Raw genomic sequence first — 17,705 nt, forward strand, 5'->3', positions numbered from 1 at the left:
AGCACCGCCCCGGATGCCACAGCAATGCTGTAAACAATCAGCTTGTCATCCAGCCCTTGTAACAGTCTCCACGAATGAAGAGCAGACAAACCCTGCTGGCTTTCAAGCCGAAGGAGTGGAAGGAACAGGGCATGGGGTCTCCGAAGTCGTGGGTCCGGACGAGAGGGGGGCCGAGGCGGGAGGCCCGAGGCGCCGAGGGCCCGGAAGAAGTGGGCGTCGCGAGGGTAAAGATAAAGGCAATTAAGGCTAGGTGCGTATGCAACGCTCCAGAAGGAGCGCAGGTGCCCAGTTACCAAGGTTCATGCCCCCGACGCCAGGCATGTGAGGTGAGGCGAGGCTTTGGCTGCTTCGAGGGCAGCGGGGCATGGCTTGCCAGCTGACGACTGCGAGTCAGCTGGCGGGAGGCATGTGAGGCTTGGAATTTCTGCGAGTCCTACGAGCAGGCCAGAGGCCATGCAGGTGCATGCAGGCAGCAGCTCGCATTAGGCCAGCTGGTGCGACTCAGGGCGGGAGGATCCGTTCTCTTTCGGTCGAGGGCGTAGGTGCCCTGTGTGCAAATTGCAACTGCCTCGGTAACCCTGGAGCGGAACAGCTCACCGCTCGCGCCTCTGTTGCCGCCCACCTCTCCCACCACCCCCACCACCCCCACCTGCCCCGCACACCCACCCCACACGCCGCCACGTATTTCCAGCATCCAGGCCTGAGGGAAAGAGTGCAAGGGATGAGGGCATGGGTGAGAGAATGACAGGATGCGGATCAGCTGTACCGGTCGATCGGTTGCAGTGGAATGATTGGATGGATTGGGTGGCCGGTGGACTGGGTGGGTGCGGGTGATACGGGTAAGGAGTGTGGGATGCAAGGCAGGCAAGTTGGGGTAATTGGGGTGAGCCTCGAGCCGAAGTGAGGAATGGCTTGGAGACTCTTCTTCTGACCTCGGGGCCGTCTCTCTTGCACTCTTCAACGACAACAATCCCACGACACTGCATTTCTTCACCGATCCCACCTCACATTCATCCATTCATTCATCATCCTCCTCCTCCTCCTCCTCCTCATCATCACCCTCATCCTCCTCCTCCCCATCATCATCATACCCACTCACGACACACCACACCACACTCAGCGCCACCGACGCCCGTGTCCCTGCACAAAATCGTTGCCGCGTACTCCGACTGTCGACTCGCGCATAATCCACACGACCTGCCCTCTTATCCCGCACTTCCACACCCATCCAGAGAATCATTCCTCTTAGCCTCCCACACATCCTGCGGCACATAAAAGCCACTCATCACCACCGACGTCCCCGATCTCCATCGCTCGTCTCATACACTCTCACGAGCTGTCACATCGCATCACAACTCAACCACTGTTAGGCCCGGACATCCAGCCGAGCGGCCTCGCGCCGTCGACATCCAATAATCTTAGCCACCCGATGGGCAGCGTCTCCCGGTCCATCCCTTCTGCATCCTCTAGTCAACTCTCCGCGTTGTCCGGATCCGCACCACGCCAACAGGGTTCCGCGCGTCCTGCCGACCAGTCCTGGCCGTCTTCTGCGTCTTTTTACGAGCCGCGCGACCCCGCTGGAACGCTGCGTCGTACTCTTCACTCGCCTACCCCAATCGTGCACAACTTGTCTCCTCCCAGACAAAGAACGAGCCCTCACCATCTGGCCTCCCCCCACCCCGAACCTAGGACGACTAATTCGGCTTACGAGTGGCCCTTTGAGCGCGACACGCGCGAGCTCGGCCAGACTTCATCCTCGTCCAATCTACACTCTTCCAGGATGCAGTCGACTCGCGACCCACAGCAGCACCTGTACGGCCTACTGCCTGATGCGATGGCTGGCCCTTCTTCCGGCCCAGCTCCTTTCCTCCCGCCCGAGCAATACGGTGGCGGCAGCAGTACAGGAGGCAACAACATGGACTTCCAGTGGATGACCAACCCGGACGCGTACCCGCCCTCCCTGTTTCCCGGGTACAGCACTAACCCGATGAGCGGCGACCCCAACAGCCGCGCCGACAGTGAGACGACGGCGCAAGTCGGAGTGGCCGAGTATACCAAGGTGCGCCCCATCGCAGCCCTGCTGACCTTAGGCCCTCTCCATATTTCGGCATCTGCAAGCTGCTCTTCCCCACATGCGCCCTGCAAATGGACCGGGTCCTCCCGCTACAGGTCAAGACTTCCGTTCACTGCTGGACATCGCGCACACTGCATCCGACATACTTGAGGGAAGGACCCCGAAACTGACGCCTGCGCCCCAGCGCACTCCGCCCCACGAGCGGCCCGATCATACGTTCCCCGGCGCCAAGCGTCGCGCGAACACGTACTGTCGCGGTTGTGGCGTAACCGAGACGCCGGAGTGGCGCCGCGGACCTCTAGGACCCCGCACTTTGTGCAATGCTTGCGTGAGGTGTGAGCGAATGCCGAATCTGACAGCAGGGCCTCGTCCACATGAAGATGCAACGCAAGAAGAAGAAGGCGGAGGAGCGGGCTGCGCAGGAGAACGCGACACAGCCGCATCCGCTGTAGAGATCTGCGTGAGCAACAGGCCAGTAGGCCACTGTCGGAGTCAGCGCGCACCACAGGGTGCAGGTCGGAGCTGGATTCCGAGTCATATGATACAGCATAGGGTAGTCGTCCAGATATTCCTAGGGCATGGACCCAGGACATGGATAGTGATCTCTCATAAGAGTGCGCGCTGCCGTTTGGAGAGCAGACGGTGGTTTCGCTTGGCGAACACGTGCTAGATCTGATGAGGACACTAGCGTACCAGCGTACAAGCTCACTCAGGTTCGCATCAGGTACCCCCGACGCGTGCGCGTCGATCATTGATAAACGACCCGATTGTCGCCGACCCTCATATCCCTCATGGCGTGTTTCGGTCCGACACGTTCCTGCTGATCACTGCGAAACGGAGCTGGACGGGGCCCGAGCGGACCGAATCCCGAGGGTGGCAGAAGCACGCGAAACTCCGGGGGCCGAACACAAGAACAGTGCCCGCGGCCAAGCGTCCGCCGCGCGATCTTTCTCATGCCCCACATCCTGTGAAGCTGTGAAGCTGTGAAGCTGTGGAGGTCGCGTACATCACATACCCGCCGCTGCTTGTGCGTCCACGTACTGCATCGTCGCATTCCTCACCACCCACGTACACCTAGGTACGGAAGGCACCACGCTCTTGAGCCAGACCCGCCTGTGCCCTTGGCGATGACTGCCGCGATTCCGCACCGCCCAGGAAAGATAGGGCGACAAGGGCTATGTCTGTGGAGTGAGAGTCGCGCTGGCCAACTAGACTCCTCCGCCGAAACATATTTAGAAGGGTGTCAGACTCTCCAGTCCGCCAATAGTCTGATCGCTGTGTCCCCTGGCGATCTGTCCACCGCTGTTCAGAATTGACTGATCACCTTATCCCGCCGATCGCCAAGAATGGACGACCTCTTCTGCGCGGGACATAACCAGCGGCCACTGTTCCGCCAAGTCTGCAGCCATCTATCGTGATCGTTGTCGTCGCGCAGTTAATTCGCTGGTAGAAATCATTACATTCCTCACCCATATCTAATTACGGTCCATACCTGGCACACGTTCCTGCAGACCGTGGGCCAAAACATATGATGTCATGGAAAACTTGTCAAAATGGTGAGGCTCGACGGGCTCGGCGTCCGGCGCCAAGTGGCATGGCAGGGGTCAGCCAAGCCTGCTCGTCGAACGGACGGCGCGCCAAACACAGAACCAAGAGTAACGGGTATGACGGGAAGACAGACGTTTTGGCCCACCCCCCCTTGCACTGCTTGGCGCAGTGTCATGTGCTCATGATTCGCTGGGTGGAGCAGGCGGCCGCCGGTGCGAAAGAGTTACCAGCTGAAGTGGGGCGGCGTTACGTTTTGCTGGAGCGAGCAACCGAGAATAGTCTTTGCAGCATTTTGGAACATTGCGCAGCTGTGGAGTGTGCAGTCTGCGCAGCGGCCGACGAAGAATACGAAGGAGATATCGGACACTGAAGGGATTCTGCGCCTCGCATTGTTTACATCTCCGACTGCTCATTACGCTACTGCTGCTCCTCGACTAACACCACGCGCTCACAGTCTTCCTGGAGCGCCACCCGATCAATATCTGTGGATTAGCCAGCTCCAGCGTGCGATAAAAGAGCGTCAAACTCACTTCAGAATGATGTATAGGGCGTGAATAATTCCTTTTGGCGTTAGCTGGGTCCTCGCAAGCTCTGTAGAAGCGGACGGGATGAGTTGGTAGACAATGTCGGTAGCCATAATGGAGTGGCGGAGTGGAAGAATGGTGGAGGATCTCCAGGGGCAAGCCCAGGTTGACGATCTGCATTGCGGAAAGCAGGGGCTCAGGTGAAGAGAAGAGAAGGCCTGAGGTCCCAGGAAAGGTGCGAGGGTGGGCGCATTAGAACGTTGAGAAGCACGGGCGGGCGTCTCGGCGCCTCAGATATCTCCGTGTCCGACCGCCACACATACTCACCGGGAATGTAGCCCAGACACGTCAGGAGGATGTTGATGAGGAGGTCGGCACCGCAGCCGCGCTCGAGGAAAACACCAAGAGGCTGCCATTAGTTTGTCGTCGTTATCGCTGATGTTTTCTGGAACGTACCGGGAGGATGATCGCTAGGGTTAGCTTTGCCTGAGTGCGGGATGGCTGTACTCACCAAGGATGATCTTGATAATATCAGAGCAGGCTAGGTGTAAGCAGTGTCGTTGCTGTAGAGGAGGACGCACTGGCTGGCATGGTGGATTGAGTTGTGGCGAACAAAGGCAGATGGTCACGGCGGGCCGCGTAGTTATAGCCTGCCCGCAGCCTCCCTTGAGCGCTGAGCCCGCCATTCACCATGATGATTGTAAGTTGCGCCGTGACGTCATTGGCCGCTCCAGCTGGCCAGCTTGGGACGCGGGAAGTTCACAGGTTCGCAGGCTTCGCGGCTTCTGGTCCCTGTGGCCCTGTGCCAACCTGTGCCAATTCGGCCGCCAATGACGCTCTGCTTAAGTGGAAAACGCAAACAAGGATCGCGGGTCGCGTCAACTACCTCCACCTTTCATGTTCACCTTTGGTCCACCTCCATCCACTCGCCTGATTTCTAGTCAGTGAAGCGCATCATGACCGACAAAGGCGGGGCGACTCAGTGAGCAGCGCTTATTGGCTCTACCACTCACGCAGGTCGTCCCTCCACGCGTTCTTTGCTCCCAAATCCACACAATCGGGACGCAATGCTGCAGATGCGGTCGACCTGACTAACTCTCCACCGCGGAAGCGCGCGCGCGCTCTTTCACCATCGGCTCCTCGGTCAGCTCCTCCACACAAGCGCGCAGCAACCGCCAATCTCTCAACTAGCTCTGGTTATTTCAAGAAGCCGGCTCGCGCCCCTTCCGGTCCACCCGCCTCCTTTGAACACTATCGCCTGTCCAGGTTAGGGGAACGGGTCGAGCGTCAACCTCGCTCTGCGGAGGCAGAGGCGCGGCACGAGGCATTTCTACGTGTTGTTGAAGGGTCAGGGTTTCAGCGCCGTCGCTCGCTGGCTCTTGACGAAGCTGCGGCAGCAGAGGCTCGCCGCGCCGCTGGAGAGGATAGCGACCCATCAGCCGATGCCACTCCAGAGGTAGATGAAGCTGCTGCTACGCTGCGCGCAAAGTATGCCGCACCTGCAAAGCGCGGAAGGAAAAAGAAGGAAGAGGAGATTGGGCCGAGTGGGATGACATACACTCCGCTCGAAAAGCAGTTCATGGAGATCAAGGCTAAGTGGCCTGACGTTCTGCTCATGACCGAGGGTGAGGTGCGCTTCTGTGCAACCAGCTGACGTGCAGTCGGTTACAAGTACAAGTTTCACGGAGACGACGCGAAGACCGCTGCCAAGGAGCTTGGTATCATGGCGTGAGCGTTCGTTATAGGACGCCAGCTCACTCCAGCTTCCCCAACCGCAACTTCTATACTGCATCAATCCCAACGCACCGTCTCCACATTCATGTCAAGAAGTGAGAGCCGGCGCTGTATTACCTGACACTAGGCTCATTTCCTTGGGATACAAAGTCGGGGTAGTGTCGCAGATGGAGACTGCGGCGCTCAAGAAGGTCGGCGACAATCGCAACGCACCTTTTGTGCGTGAGCTCACGCACCTCTATACAGCGGCGACGTACGTCGAGGAGTCCTCCACCTTTTCAAGCAATCTGCGGGATGGCCCTCTGCTATCAGGTGCAGCACCACCACCGACGAGCGCCCTCGTTGCAATCGTTGAAGTGGACCAGGGGGATCGCGCTCGTGTGGCGCTGGTCAGCGTGGTTCCAAATACTGGCGATGTTGTGTACGACGAGTTTGACGGTTAGTCCTACTGGAAATATCGCGTTTAACGCAGACTCGCCTGTGCGTTCGGAGCTCGAGACCCGCCTCACGCACCTCCAACCCGCGGAGCTGATCCTCCCCAAATGCAAACTCAGCAAGACGACGGAGAAGGTACTCAAGCACATCACAAGTTCGTCGCCCGGCGAGACGGTACGCACTGAACGCGTCAGTGTGCAAGATTACAGCGAGGCATTCAAGTATCTTACCGAGTTTTACAAGAATAAGGGCAAGGACAAGGAGAGGGGGCCAATCGACCTGACTGAGGAAGAAGACGGCGACATATTCATGCACGAGAAAAATCAACAGGAACGAAGAGAGGATCACATCGGCCTCGCTCGCGGTCTGCCTCGTACGATTTGATCTAGTTCATCTGCTCACCTCAGGTGAGGACGCTGTGCTCGCACTCGTCGATTTTCCGAAGCAAGTGGTCGTCGCGCTCGCGATGTGCGTTCAGTACATGACGAGTAGGTGCAAACAACCGCCGAGCTGACAATAGCGTTCAACCTGCAGAATGTGTTCCGAAATCGCTCGTCATTCACCAAGGTTGGTAGCCTTCCGCTTGCGCTGACAGCAGTTCATCAATCGCGCGCACATGCTCTTGTCAAGCAACACCCTTGTCAATCTGTGGGCATTGCAGCAGGGATCTTCAGCTCATGCCAGTGAGATCTACCGTAACCAAACGGATGGTGGGGTGCTTGGTAGTCTTTTATGGCGTGAGTTGGCGGCCTCGACAAAGCTGAAACCAGTTCTTGACCAGTCCGTGACTTATATTGCGTTGACTGATGACAGTACGAAGACCCGTATGGGCCGCCGCTTAATGCGGGAGTGGATCGGGCGTCCGCTGCTCGACGTTCAAGCGCTGCGCACTCGAATCGACGCTGTCGACGAGGTCATGACAAACAACACGCACTACATGGAGAAGCTGCGCAGTCTGCTCGTAAACATGCCCGACCTGGTGCGCGGTCTCACGCGAGTTCAATACGGCAAAGCGACGCTGAGCGAACTGTCGACTATTCTCACCGGTCTGCAGCGAGTTGCGAGCGAGTTCAGAGCAACTGAAGGGAAGGTGTTCAAATCTGAATTGTTGAACAGCATTCTGGCGAGCTTGCCCACAATATTGGAAACCACAAGGGAGTTTATATCAGCCATTGACATGAAGGCGGCCAAAGCAAACAACGAAGCAGACCTATGGACCGACTCCAACAAGTATCCTGACATCCAGGACGCGAAAGATGTGAGCACGTGCTTTGTCGTCACTGAAACCAGTGCATTGCAGTGTCCGAGAGCGAACTCGATTTCCACTTGAAGGATGTGCGCAAGGTGGTGCGCCGTCCTGCGCTAAACTACATCACTGTCAGCGGGATCGAGTATCTTGTCGAAGTGCCAGTGCGCGATGCCAAGAGTGTGCCACCGAAATGGGTCAAGATCAGCTCGACGAAGAGTGTGGTCCGCTTCCACACTCCTGAGATCATGCGTCTTTTGAAGGACCGAGAGCAGCAAAAGGAGTTGCTGGCCAAAGCTGCAAAGGCTGCCTTCCAGGCCTTCCAAGCCGAGATCGCTGAAAGGCACGAACTTCTTGTTGTTGCTCGACAGATTGCGGTTATCGATTGCCTTCTCTCGCTCGGCAATGTCGCGCTCGCTGGCGGGTACACCAAGCCTGAGTTTGTGGCCGAGCCCAGCCTTACCATCGAGGGCGGGCGTCATCCAATGGTTGAGGCGCTGCGCGACGACCCGTATGTCCCTTTCGACGTGTCGTTCAGCGACGCCGATGGGCACGCCAAGGTGATCACCGGGCCGAACATGGCTGGCAAGAGCAGTTGCGTCCGCGCAATCGCTCTCATCGTATGCATGGCGCAGATTGGCTCGTTCGTCCCGGCCTCCAAGGCAGTGCTGGGTCTACACGACGCTGTGCAAACGTGAGTACTGCCAATGCTATGGCTGACAGTAGCCGTATGGGCGCTGCAGACGACCTCGGCCGCGGGAAGAGCACGTTCATGGTGGAGCTGAGCGAGACAAGCGACATCCTTCGAACGGTGACGCCGCGCACACTGGTCATTCTCGACGAGTGAGCTGACCGATAACCCACTGTGCGCTGACCTCAGACTTGGTCGGGGCACGAGCACGTACGATGGCGTCGCAATCGCGTATGCAACCCTTGCGCACCTGGCGGGCACGGGGGCGAACACGCTCTTCGTGACCCACTACCCGATGGTCGCGGAGCAACTCGCGCAGGAGGTGAGCTTGAGACACTCGTACAGACTGACACCAGTTCCCCACCGCCGTGAGTAACTGGCATATGGCGTTCTCGCAGCGCACCGCATCCGATGGCTTCGACGAGATTACATTCTTATACCGTCTTGAGCGAGGGTTGGCAGATGCGAGTTTCGGCGTTTGGTGTGCGCGTCTAGCGGGCCTGCCGGCATCGCTCCTCCAGCGAGCACAGGAGCGCGCCGACGCGCTCAAGGCGGACACCCGCGACCGCGGCGTAACGGCCGTCGGGGCGCGCTTGCGTGCCATTCTTGATGTGGCACAGGGGGACAGTAGCCCAGAAGAGGTGGGGCGTGCGGCGCGCAGGCTTGACAGCGCGCTGGCATTTGTGCGCGCTGCGCCGCGTGGTTCAGGAGCTGTGACGCCCGCATAGGAAGAGGATGCCTGCGCGCAACATGAGCATCACAACCATACCCACAGCTTGTATGTATCTTGATCAAATGTACAAATTCATGCGGCATTCTGGGCACGACGATCCGTGATGGGTCCTACTCGTCTCCTTCTAGCCGATCTGGCACTTGTGCGGAATGGCCTAGAACACAGTGCCGTCGCTGATGATCTCGATAGGAGCTGCGGTCAGCGCTGTCGCTGGTGTTATGGCGTTACGCACGACCGCCAGTCTCGGGGCGCTTGACCTTCGCAATCTCGCGACCACCCTTCCAGGTGCTCGCCTCGAGCACCTGAGCCAGCTGGAGCTGCTGCGTTGTGACGCCGAGCTTGGTGCAAATTCCCTCGTGGATCTTGTCCCTGGCGTCTGAGTATTCCGAAGGTAGCCAAAGCCTCACGGCGACTCACAGAGCAACAACAGTAGCTGCGCGCCACTCGACGACAGCTGGGTCCGAGGGCGCAAGCACAGGCGGTGCATCGCGACCGTTTGGATACGCGGAGTCAGGAAGATCGCGTACGGTCAGCAGACCGTGATCGACGAGCAGACCGCCGTTGCGATACTGGTGTCAGCGGCTGTGGGCATTCAGGACTGCAAAAGACGTACCTCCGGCAAACCCGTCTGACCCGCACCACGGTCGACACGCCAGCCGGCTGAGCTCTCAATTGGCTCCAGGAGGGAGTAGCACAGCCACTGGGTAAGCTTGTGGAAGGGGACGAGATCGTCGCCTTCCTCGCGGTGCGTGCGGGCACGCGCGAGCGAGGGGCATGGCCACACGTCGCCGAGCACCTCACCGGGTGCGGAGGGAAGGGTTGTACGCGCCGGCCAAATGGGCGCGAGGAGGGCGAAGAGGGTGTCCCAGAACAGCGTGAGGGGGAGGACGTTGTCTGTGAGCTGCGGCTCGAGGTAAACTGGCGTCAGTGGGATGGGGGAAGGTGACTCACAGAGGATGTCTCCGGGGCGACCGTCGCGCACAATGTCGCGGCGTGCGTCGAGAGCCGCACCAAGCTGGATGAGAAGGTTGGCGCGGCCTTCAAGGCCGGACATGGGGTTCGCTTCCGAGACCTGCAGGTGCTGGGCGAGCTTGGCGGCTGTGAGTGCCTTGAGGGCGGTGGCTGGGGTGAGCGCATGAGCGAGGTGTTCGAGGGAGGGGGAAGGGAAGGTACGCACAGTCGACACGAAGTGGATCATTGGGGTCTGAAGAAAACGCGCCGCCGCAGAACATGTGGAAGCTCGCGACAGCCAGTCCCTCGCTCCGCCCACCGTGCCAGACCTCGACACCCTGGAGCACCTCGCGGTATGTCCAGGTATTGCCTGCACCTGCGTCGAGAAGGACAGAGGCCAGATAGAGATCGATGAGAGTGCGGGCCTGCTGCACCGGCGTGGTGGGGAAGCGGGGATCCGCCTTCAGCGCAGCGATCCGGTCGATCGTGCCCGACGATGTAGTGGTGAAGTGGTTGCGGCGGCAGTGGGCTGGCATCAGCGTTGAAGCGGGTGGTTGACCCACGAGGAATACTGGCGAAGTCAGAGCCAAAGTCGCGCTGTCGTCAGATGTGAGGCAATAGAGACTCACGCTCAGCAGGTTCGCGCAGAAGTCAACTACCACAGGCAGCTTATCTGCGTGCCAGTCCCAGTGGTCCGACTTGCCAGACTCGATGAGGTTGAAGACCTCGGTGCTGCGCTCGCGCACAGCAGTGAGGGAACGAAGGTAGGCAAGCGTTGAGGTGGGTGTCATTAGGATTAAGTGTGGAGTCGTGAGGATAAGAGCGGGAGTGACGAGGAAAGGAGGCGATAACAACGATGCGCGACGCGCTGGGACCGGCGTCAACCGGAGGTCGCCGGTGGGGGCCCCGGACAAGTGACGGGGCGGTGACCAACGAGCTCCCAGCTGTAGAAGTACAGTGTGCATGCATCTAGTATAACCCCACCGCGTACTCTGCACGGCCTCGTCGTCTACTCCCGCTTTCCCTTCATCTTGGTGAGCGCGTGCGCACTCCTCACACGTCCCTTCTTCGCCTTGACCTTCTTCGCGCGCAGCCCCTTCTCGGCCTTCGTCGCGGCCAGCTTGACTGCTCCCGTCTCCTTGTGCGCGCTGGCCACCTTGTTGGCCTTCTTGGCCATACGGCGGGCAAGACGCGTCGCGTCGGCATGCTTGGCGGCCTTACGCTCGTCCTTGCTCAGCCCCTTGAGGCGATCGCCGAGCGACGGGTCTCCCTTGGGCAACGTCGCGGGTGCTGTCCGCTTCGGTGCCCTCTCCTTCTTGGCCTTGCCGTCCTTGCCATCCTTGCCATCAGACTTGGCGGCGGCGGCCGCGCGCTTCGCAGCTGGTGGAAGTGTCTTGCACGCCTGCACGCGCAGAGGCTTCTTAGCGAACTTGAGTTTGGCAGAGGGCATGGAAATGAGCTCGTCAACACTCTCGCGGTCCACGAAGTGCACGTAGCCGAATCCCTTGCCCATCTGCGTGTCACGGTCACGCACAATGCGCACGCCCGTGACCCATGACCCGGACTCGGGGCTTCCGCGCTCGGCGACCACAAGTGACTCGAAGAAAGCGCGCACGTCGTCATCCTTGGCGGCGTAGTCGAGCCCACCGACGAAAAGGGAGCACTTCGGGTCGGTGCCGGAGGGAAGCCACGCATCGCGCTTGCCCAGATTGTTCTGCGCGCTCGCGAGTGCGACGGCGGATGGGAGCCGCACAGCGTCCACCCGAATCACGCGGCCAAGCACCTCGCTCCCGTTAGCCGCGGGGCCGATGGTAGCGGCCGCCTCGTATGGGTCGAGGATCGGCGCAACATTCCTGGGCCTGTCGGGGTGCGGGTGCGCAAACACAACGTACGCATTGCAAGAGTCCGCCTCGGAGTGGAACTGTGGTCAGCTCTGCATGCAGATCCAGTCACTCACGTCCTTCTTAATGAACGCGACCTTGCGCTTCCCCTTCTTGTCGAGGAAACTCTTGCTTTTGTCCGTAACTTCGTCGTCGCCGCGCTTATTCCCGCGCCCGCCCACACTCGATCCAGCCTGCGACGCCTTCCACGCAGCAGCGCGCTCCTTCTCCCGCGCTTCGCGCCGGCTCGCCTCCTTCGCCTCGTCCTCCTTCGTCTTCGCCTCCCCCGTTAGATCGGCAGAGGTGGGCGTGCTGAACGCGACGGAGCGGAAGCGTACGCTCTCGATCTTAGCCGACGGCGCAAACGAGAGAAGGTGACGCTTGAGCGCAGCCGTACCGGCCTTCTCTGTCGCCGAGATAGGCAGGTTGCCAATGAACAACGTGCGACGGTCCCGGTCCGCCTGAGTCTCGTCGGGCGGCACGTACTTGCTCGTCTGGCCCTTGTTGTCGCGCGCGCGCCGTGCCGAAGGACTCTTGAGCGCCTCATGCACGAGCTCGCCCTCAAATTCAGATTCAGAGCCCGCAACAGCGTCTTCCTCCTCCGGTTCCACCGCCACCTTAGCCTTGGCCTTCTCCGCGCCCTTAGCCTTGGTCTTTTCCGCAGCTTTCTTGGCCGCATCGGCCTCGGCCTCGACCTTGGCCTTTGCCTTCATGGCCTTCTTGCGCGCAGGCTCTTCGGATGCCGCCGCCGTCGCCGTCGGGGCTGATGCTGTGGGGAGCGCAAAGGCTGCCTACATGTCAGCCCGCTCACCACACACAGCTTACACTCTTTGAGAAGATGCTGTCGAGCTCGGCATCCTTGGACCCGCCAAACAGCGAAAAGCCGGATGCGGGGGCCTCAGACGCCGCTTCCACCTTGTCGTGCTTGCGCTTCTTATCGCTCTTGTCCTTCTTGCCCATAGTGTCGATGATGTGGACTGGTCGCTCAACCCTCAAACTTTCAGAACGACATGGTGGAGGGGCAAGGAGATCGACCAAAACAATTTGATTCCGCGACACGTGGGAATCTGCAGCCACATCACGACCTCCACTTTTCATGTCCACACTGAGAGTCGAACAAGAGTCGTGACGTCATGGAGCGCCTTGGACGACTTGTCCCCAATTGCCACCCAAAAGATTCAGCAGCTCAGACAGCCCCTTGACTCTGCTTCAAGGCGCATGCATCTATCGCTCTATGCAGCATTATGACAAAGCATATGATGATACAGCTGTGGGGTGGCGCGCAGCGCAGCCGACGCGGTCGGCCCAAGCCCACGGAGGAGTAACCAGACGGGATGGAAGACAATAAGGTGTGATGTGGAGGAGGTGGCTATGATGCTGGAAGGGTGACAAAAGAAACGTTGCTGTTGCGTGTGTGAGGAAAGAAAACAATATAAAGACCCCAGTCGGCTAGGCCGATGACAAAAGTCGTGAAGCAGGAGCGATGACGGTGCGTTAGGCGACGGGATAAGGCATGGCGGGCATGGACCGGGGTATGGAATGCGCAATTTTACTGTACAAATGAGTGTTGAGGGTCGGTCTGGGTCGTGTTGTCGTAGCAAGCCGGCCGCTACAAGCGGCGCGGTTGCGATTGCAGTCGTGTTGATATAGTGTGTTACCGCCGCACACTGGCGCCTGCGAACGAAGCGTGGCGCTGGAAACCTGCTCTATTATGCGTTCTCGTGGCAACGGTGGCAAAGCGAGGTGGCGCCTGACTCATGCCAAAGGTGCGTGCGCACGGACTCGCGTCTGAGGGAACGGGTGAAGAGTCAAGGTCGACAGATCTTGACGTTTCCATCCCACGTCTGCGCCCAAGAGGAGGCATGGGGCGGATGAAGGAACCGCATGGAGGAGGGGGCATCTCGCCACGCAGAGGCCGCATCTCGCCGGCGGGCATAGAACGCGTACGCTGGAAGTCCTTCTTGAATGTGCTCAGTTTGGAGTCGCACAGCTGATGACCTTCCATCTCGCGATACGCCTGGGGTTCACACTTGGTGGGGCAGTGCTTGAAGAAGCTGCAGTATCCGCCCTCGAGAATGTATAGCTCCGGGTAGTGCACCTGCGGCCAGTGCCCCTCGTTGCGTCTGCGATCACGCATGCGGAGCTCGCGCGCAACCTCGGGGGCGCGCTTCTTGCTGAACTCGCAGTGGAAGATGAGGACTACCTGCTGGGTGCCGTCCACCGCTCCACTTGTGCTGGGAGCTGGAAGTGCTCCATCAGCTTCGTTGATGCCAGCATTTGGTGACAGGAGAAGCGAGTCCAGCTCGGCTGGGTTTTGGATATTTATAGCACCATCAATGTGCCCACCCTCGAACTCGTAATCGAAGCGGCAGTCGATGATGTGGAACCGTTTGATTTTACTGTCGTAGTGGCCATCGAGGACATCGCGAAGCGTCTCCGGAGTGATGCGTACAAGTCCGTCGTCTTTGATGGAGTGACAGGGAAGAATCTTACCCTGGAGCTCGTTCTCTCCAAAGCTGCCCAGGCCACCGATCTCGGCTCTCACTGGTGGACGGGCCGCCAGCAGGTTGTTCTGGAGCGAGGTTGCCGAGGAACGTGCCTTGTTGGGTGACCCGTCGACACGGGGCAGTGGGGGCCGGCCATAACGCCGTCGGATGTCCGGGATTGAAGGAGAAGCCTCAAAGGAGGTCTCAAACTCGGACTCATTGTCGTTGTCACTTCCCTCTCTGGTGTTTTGGTCGCAGAACATGGAGTTGGCGCGGCGCATAAAGCTTGAGCGGGTGGGCAACGCCGGACCGCAAAGGATGGGGTTGGCTGATGTGGTGCCCATGTTTCGCTGCGCATCGCCGGCGATGATGGGCTGCAGTGGTGGCCTACGCGACGCAAAGGCTCCCGATCGACGCTGGCCGAGACCGCCCGTGTTGCGTGTCCCAAACAGGGTATTCGATGACATTGCCTTGTCGGTGCGCATGCGATGCGTAGAGGGCGAGCTTGACGGAGATCCGGGCGAGGGAGGTGCACGGCGCTTGGAGGCAGCGGGCATGGCCGGTGACTCGGCAAAGAACCTTCCAAAGTCTGGAGAGCCAGCATCGGTCGGGGCGGGCGAGTTGAAAGCGCTGAGACGGCCAGCCGGCGCAGGCGAGTCGATATCCATATCCATGCTCGAGGACACCTCGCGCTTGTACGGAGATTCAACTGCAGGTTCCGACTGCAACAAGGTTAGCGCACAATTGGACGGTTCCCTACCTCGCGACGACCCCATCGGGACATCAAGAGCTGTGGCTCTCTCATATTCTCCTGCGAGGAGGTTGCGTGGAGACGGTTCGGCGACATGAGTCTGCCTTCTGGGACTGAAGGCGGACGCATCTGTCCCTTAGCCTTGCTTGGCTGACCAAAAGTGCTGGGACGTGCCGCGTTAAGTGACAGCTCGCGTCCGAACGAGAAGGTGTGCCCTGTCGTCCGTGACGAGCCATTGCCCATCACGGCCGACGACAATGACTTGGTTGCCATCAATGTACGCCTGCTGCTGGGGCCGGCGGCGGGCGTCGGCGAATAAGGCGCCATGCTCATGGCCTTGCCGAGGTGCATCGAGGGCGAAGGTGCGGGAGGTGAGTCGCATGCTGAGAATGACATGGACGAGTTGAAGGACTCGTCGACATCTAATGGGAGATCGACCTCGGTGCGGGTTGGTGAGGGACCAGGGGAGTCGTCTGGCGAGCTTGGCCGGCTGATGAAGAAGGCATCGCCCAGTGGGGAGGAGGGGAGGGCATCGTCCACCAAGCCTGCCAGAGACATGTTTGGTGACGTTGACGGGGGAGGTTGTTTGGGGTAACGCAGGGGCCTGTTGTGTTTTATTGAATGCGAGCGAGGGAGGGGTGACGATGGAATGTGTGTGAGCTCGGCGACAACAAATGTGATGATGGATAGGAGGGATGGTGAACTTGAAAACGTACGAGATGGTGACACTGCGTTGCGTGGACTCTTGACCACAAGTGTGTTAAGAGAAGAGGAGGGCGAGGAGATGAGAGTTGCGGTAGAATGAGGAGAGGGGAGAATGATGGAAGAGCAGAGGGATCGGATGAGGGATGGTTTGAGGGGTGTGTGTGTGGAGGGGGATTGAGGATGAGATGGGAGGGGGTGTGTGTGTCGAGAGGGGGTGTGTGTGGAGGAGGCAGTGTGTGTGGGTGTCTGTCTGTCTCGCCGAGATGAAAGTGTTGCCAGTGCCAGTGCCAGTGCGAGCGAGCCAGATGATGAGCCAGGGAAAGGGGGAGGAGGGGTAGTAGTTGGTAGGTCGACTGGGAGTAGATGCACAGGGCCGATGAATGGCTGGGCCCGTCAAAGAGGTGCGAGCGCCAGATCGATTCTCTGCGCTCCAGTGAAGCCGAGGTGCGGTGCGCACCAGCGTGTCACAAGTGCTGTCGCCTTCCGAGGCTGGATCGAGAGGGGGCCGTGGGATATTCTATGCGGCACAGTCAAAGAGTTGCGACGCCCGTGCAGACAGGATGAAATGTCGAGACGGGGTTGCGGATTGGTAGGTCTGTGGGTCGGCTTCTTGGGTCGTGGTCGTGTTCTAGTTGAACAAAAGGACCATGCGGCTCCAGGAGTTGTACAGGAGCGTCCAATGTGGATATGTGCAAGCGGATGTCGTGGATGGCTGCAGAGCAGTCCTTTGGCTTTCAACGCACACCACCGGCCCGGTGAGACGGACCGCGGGCACAAGATAGGACGGAGGGGCGGGGAGGGGGACGGGGCTTGGGGGCGGCCGAGGCGGAGGGCGTGGTGGGGCGAGGACGAGGGACAGAGGGCCGGGGCGGGGTACAGACCGTGTGCGCGGATATGGAGACAGATGTCGATAACTGGTAAATGTTCAGCCCCGGTCAAGGCGCAAAAGAAGGGGGCGGGCGTGCGCTTGATGATGGCGAACCGCGGCGGTGCGAGACTCACCCTTCTTATACAGGATCGGGCCGTTGAGCGTGATGGATGAGTCGTTCTCGATGCGCCAGGTTGAGACGAGAGAGTGATGTCAAGATGGAGGAGGAGAAAGAAGAAGGACGAGAATGACGATCACGCCAGAGGGGGTGTGGGCCAGCTGCCAGCTGTAGGGCGAAAGAGGGCGATGTGGGGGGGCGCTCGGTGAGGGGCTAGGGAAGGTGGAGAGAGAGAGGAGCTCGGGGCGAGATTGCGATATTGCGAGACGGGTTGGGCACTGCAGATGAGCGAAGTGGAGGATGGGAAAGGGATTGATTGCGAGCCTGCGTAGGGGGGGGAGGGGGGGGGGGGGGGGTCGTGAGGGGTCCAAAGAGGCCAAGAGGGGTGTCGCCGGGGTGTCGCAGTGTCGGTTGCGGTGTCCAGAATACGGATGGTGATGAGCCAGAGTTGCAGAGTGGACAGAATGGACGAGACGCACCCCAGGGTGTGCGTGGCGTGTCTGTTCTTCCACAGCTCTCAGCTTCCGGCTCTTTGCTCTCAGACTGTGCAGAGGACAGTATCTCGCACTGTAGCGGTCTGCGATGAGAGGAGCCGAACGAGCCGGAGGGAGCGGCGGCGGGGAGCGGCGGAGGGAGAAGAGTGTGCGAGCGAGGGCTTGTTTTGTCGACATGTTACGTAGGTAGGGTGGAGGACGAAGGGGGGAGGGGGGCCATGGGAGGGGGAACAGAGGAGCGAGGCGACAGGGTCGCGGCTGTTTTCCCTTCAGCCAAGAATGCTCGACAGGCAAAAGACCAGAGGACCTCGACGCGACTGCTTTCTCGCCTCAAGTTTCTCCTCTTGCTCTTGTCAAAGGTCAAAGGGTCCCAACTACCGACGACACCTGAACTTGGATTCATTTCCGTCCGCCTGTTCGCCCGCGCCGCCCGTCAGCCTGTCCACCCGTTCCTCGCTTCTCATCTG

At 59.7% G+C, this 17,705-nt stretch overlaps 8 protein-coding genes across 8 annotated transcripts; 4 read left to right on the top strand and 4 right to left on the bottom strand.

The window, feature by feature from the left end:
• Window positions 1-1,429: 1,429 nt before the first annotated feature.
• Window positions 1,430-2,526, top strand: COLE_00909 (uncharacterized protein; the record flags this gene model as incomplete). The annotated part of the gene is made up of 3 exons (XM_018427019.2): window positions 1,430-2,059; window positions 2,091-2,402; window positions 2,437-2,526. 3 exons carry the CDS (start codon window positions 1,430-1,432, stop codon window positions 2,524-2,526), a joined length of 1,032 nt encoding a protein of 343 aa, XP_018275411.1.
• A 1,076-nt stretch (window positions 2,527-3,602) lies between these two features.
• COLE_00910 (uncharacterized protein) lies at window positions 3,603-3,992 on the top strand (the record flags this gene model as incomplete). Its single annotated transcript, XM_018424484.2, has 1 exon — window positions 3,603-3,992. One exon carries the CDS (start codon window positions 3,603-3,605, stop codon window positions 3,990-3,992), a length of 390 nt encoding a protein of 129 aa, XP_018275410.1.
• A 156-nt stretch (window positions 3,993-4,148) lies between these two features.
• On the bottom strand, window positions 4,149-4,832 carry COLE_00911 (uncharacterized protein; the record flags this gene model as incomplete). The annotated part of the gene is made up of 4 exons (XM_065626105.1): window positions 4,149-4,183; window positions 4,474-4,555; window positions 4,603-4,616; window positions 4,658-4,832. 4 exons carry the CDS (start codon window positions 4,830-4,832, stop codon window positions 4,149-4,151), a joined length of 306 nt encoding a protein of 101 aa, XP_065482599.1.
• Window positions 4,833-5,102: 270 nt separating this feature from the next.
• On the top strand, window positions 5,103-8,980 carry COLE_00912 (uncharacterized protein; the record flags this gene model as incomplete). The annotated part of the gene is made up of 15 exons (XM_065626106.1): window positions 5,103-5,128; window positions 5,164-5,771; window positions 5,808-5,874; window positions 5,910-5,975; window positions 6,008-6,318; window positions 6,353-6,688; window positions 6,723-6,803; window positions 6,836-6,882; window positions 6,914-6,963; window positions 7,000-7,052; window positions 7,122-7,573; window positions 7,606-8,255; window positions 8,288-8,404; window positions 8,442-8,574; window positions 8,609-8,980. The coding sequence occupies 15 exons, from the start codon at window positions 5,103-5,105 to the stop codon at window positions 8,978-8,980; spliced, it is 3,369 nt and encodes a 1,122-aa protein (XP_065482600.1).
• Window positions 8,981-9,139: 159 nt separating this feature from the next.
• Window positions 9,140-10,727, bottom strand: COLE_00913 (uncharacterized protein; the record flags this gene model as incomplete). The annotated part of the gene is made up of 8 exons (XM_018424482.2): window positions 9,140-9,177; window positions 9,218-9,354; window positions 9,403-9,554; window positions 9,599-9,903; window positions 9,937-10,107; window positions 10,163-10,465; window positions 10,500-10,533; window positions 10,566-10,727. 8 exons carry the CDS (start codon window positions 10,725-10,727, stop codon window positions 9,140-9,142), a joined length of 1,302 nt encoding a protein of 433 aa, XP_018275407.1.
• A 218-nt stretch (window positions 10,728-10,945) lies between these two features.
• On the bottom strand, window positions 10,946-12,776 carry COLE_00914 (uncharacterized protein; the record flags this gene model as incomplete). Its single annotated transcript, XM_018421024.2, has 3 exons — window positions 10,946-11,857; window positions 11,894-12,607; window positions 12,642-12,776. 3 exons carry the CDS (start codon window positions 12,774-12,776, stop codon window positions 10,946-10,948), a joined length of 1,761 nt encoding a protein of 586 aa, XP_018275406.1.
• A 694-nt stretch (window positions 12,777-13,470) lies between these two features.
• COLE_00915 (uncharacterized protein) lies at window positions 13,471-15,611 on the bottom strand (the record flags this gene model as incomplete). The annotated part of the gene is made up of 2 exons (XM_018419298.2): window positions 13,471-15,024; window positions 15,063-15,611. 2 exons carry the CDS (start codon window positions 15,609-15,611, stop codon window positions 13,471-13,473), a joined length of 2,103 nt encoding a protein of 700 aa, XP_018275405.1.
• Window positions 15,612-16,134: 523 nt separating this feature from the next.
• COLE_00916 (uncharacterized protein) lies at window positions 16,135-16,800 on the top strand (the record flags this gene model as incomplete). The annotated part of the gene is made up of 1 exon (XM_018419299.2): window positions 16,135-16,800. The coding sequence occupies one exon, from the start codon at window positions 16,135-16,137 to the stop codon at window positions 16,798-16,800; it is 666 nt and encodes a 221-aa protein (XP_018275404.1).
• Between the last annotated feature and the right edge of the window lie 905 nt (window positions 16,801-17,705).

The sequence above is a fragment of the Cutaneotrichosporon oleaginosum genome, assembly GCF_008065305.1.
Source record: "Cutaneotrichosporon oleaginosum strain ATCC 20508 chromosome Unknown ATCC20508_contig01, whole genome shotgun sequence".
Lineage (NCBI taxonomy): Eukaryota > Fungi > Basidiomycota > Tremellomycetes > Trichosporonales > Trichosporonaceae > Cutaneotrichosporon > Cutaneotrichosporon oleaginosum.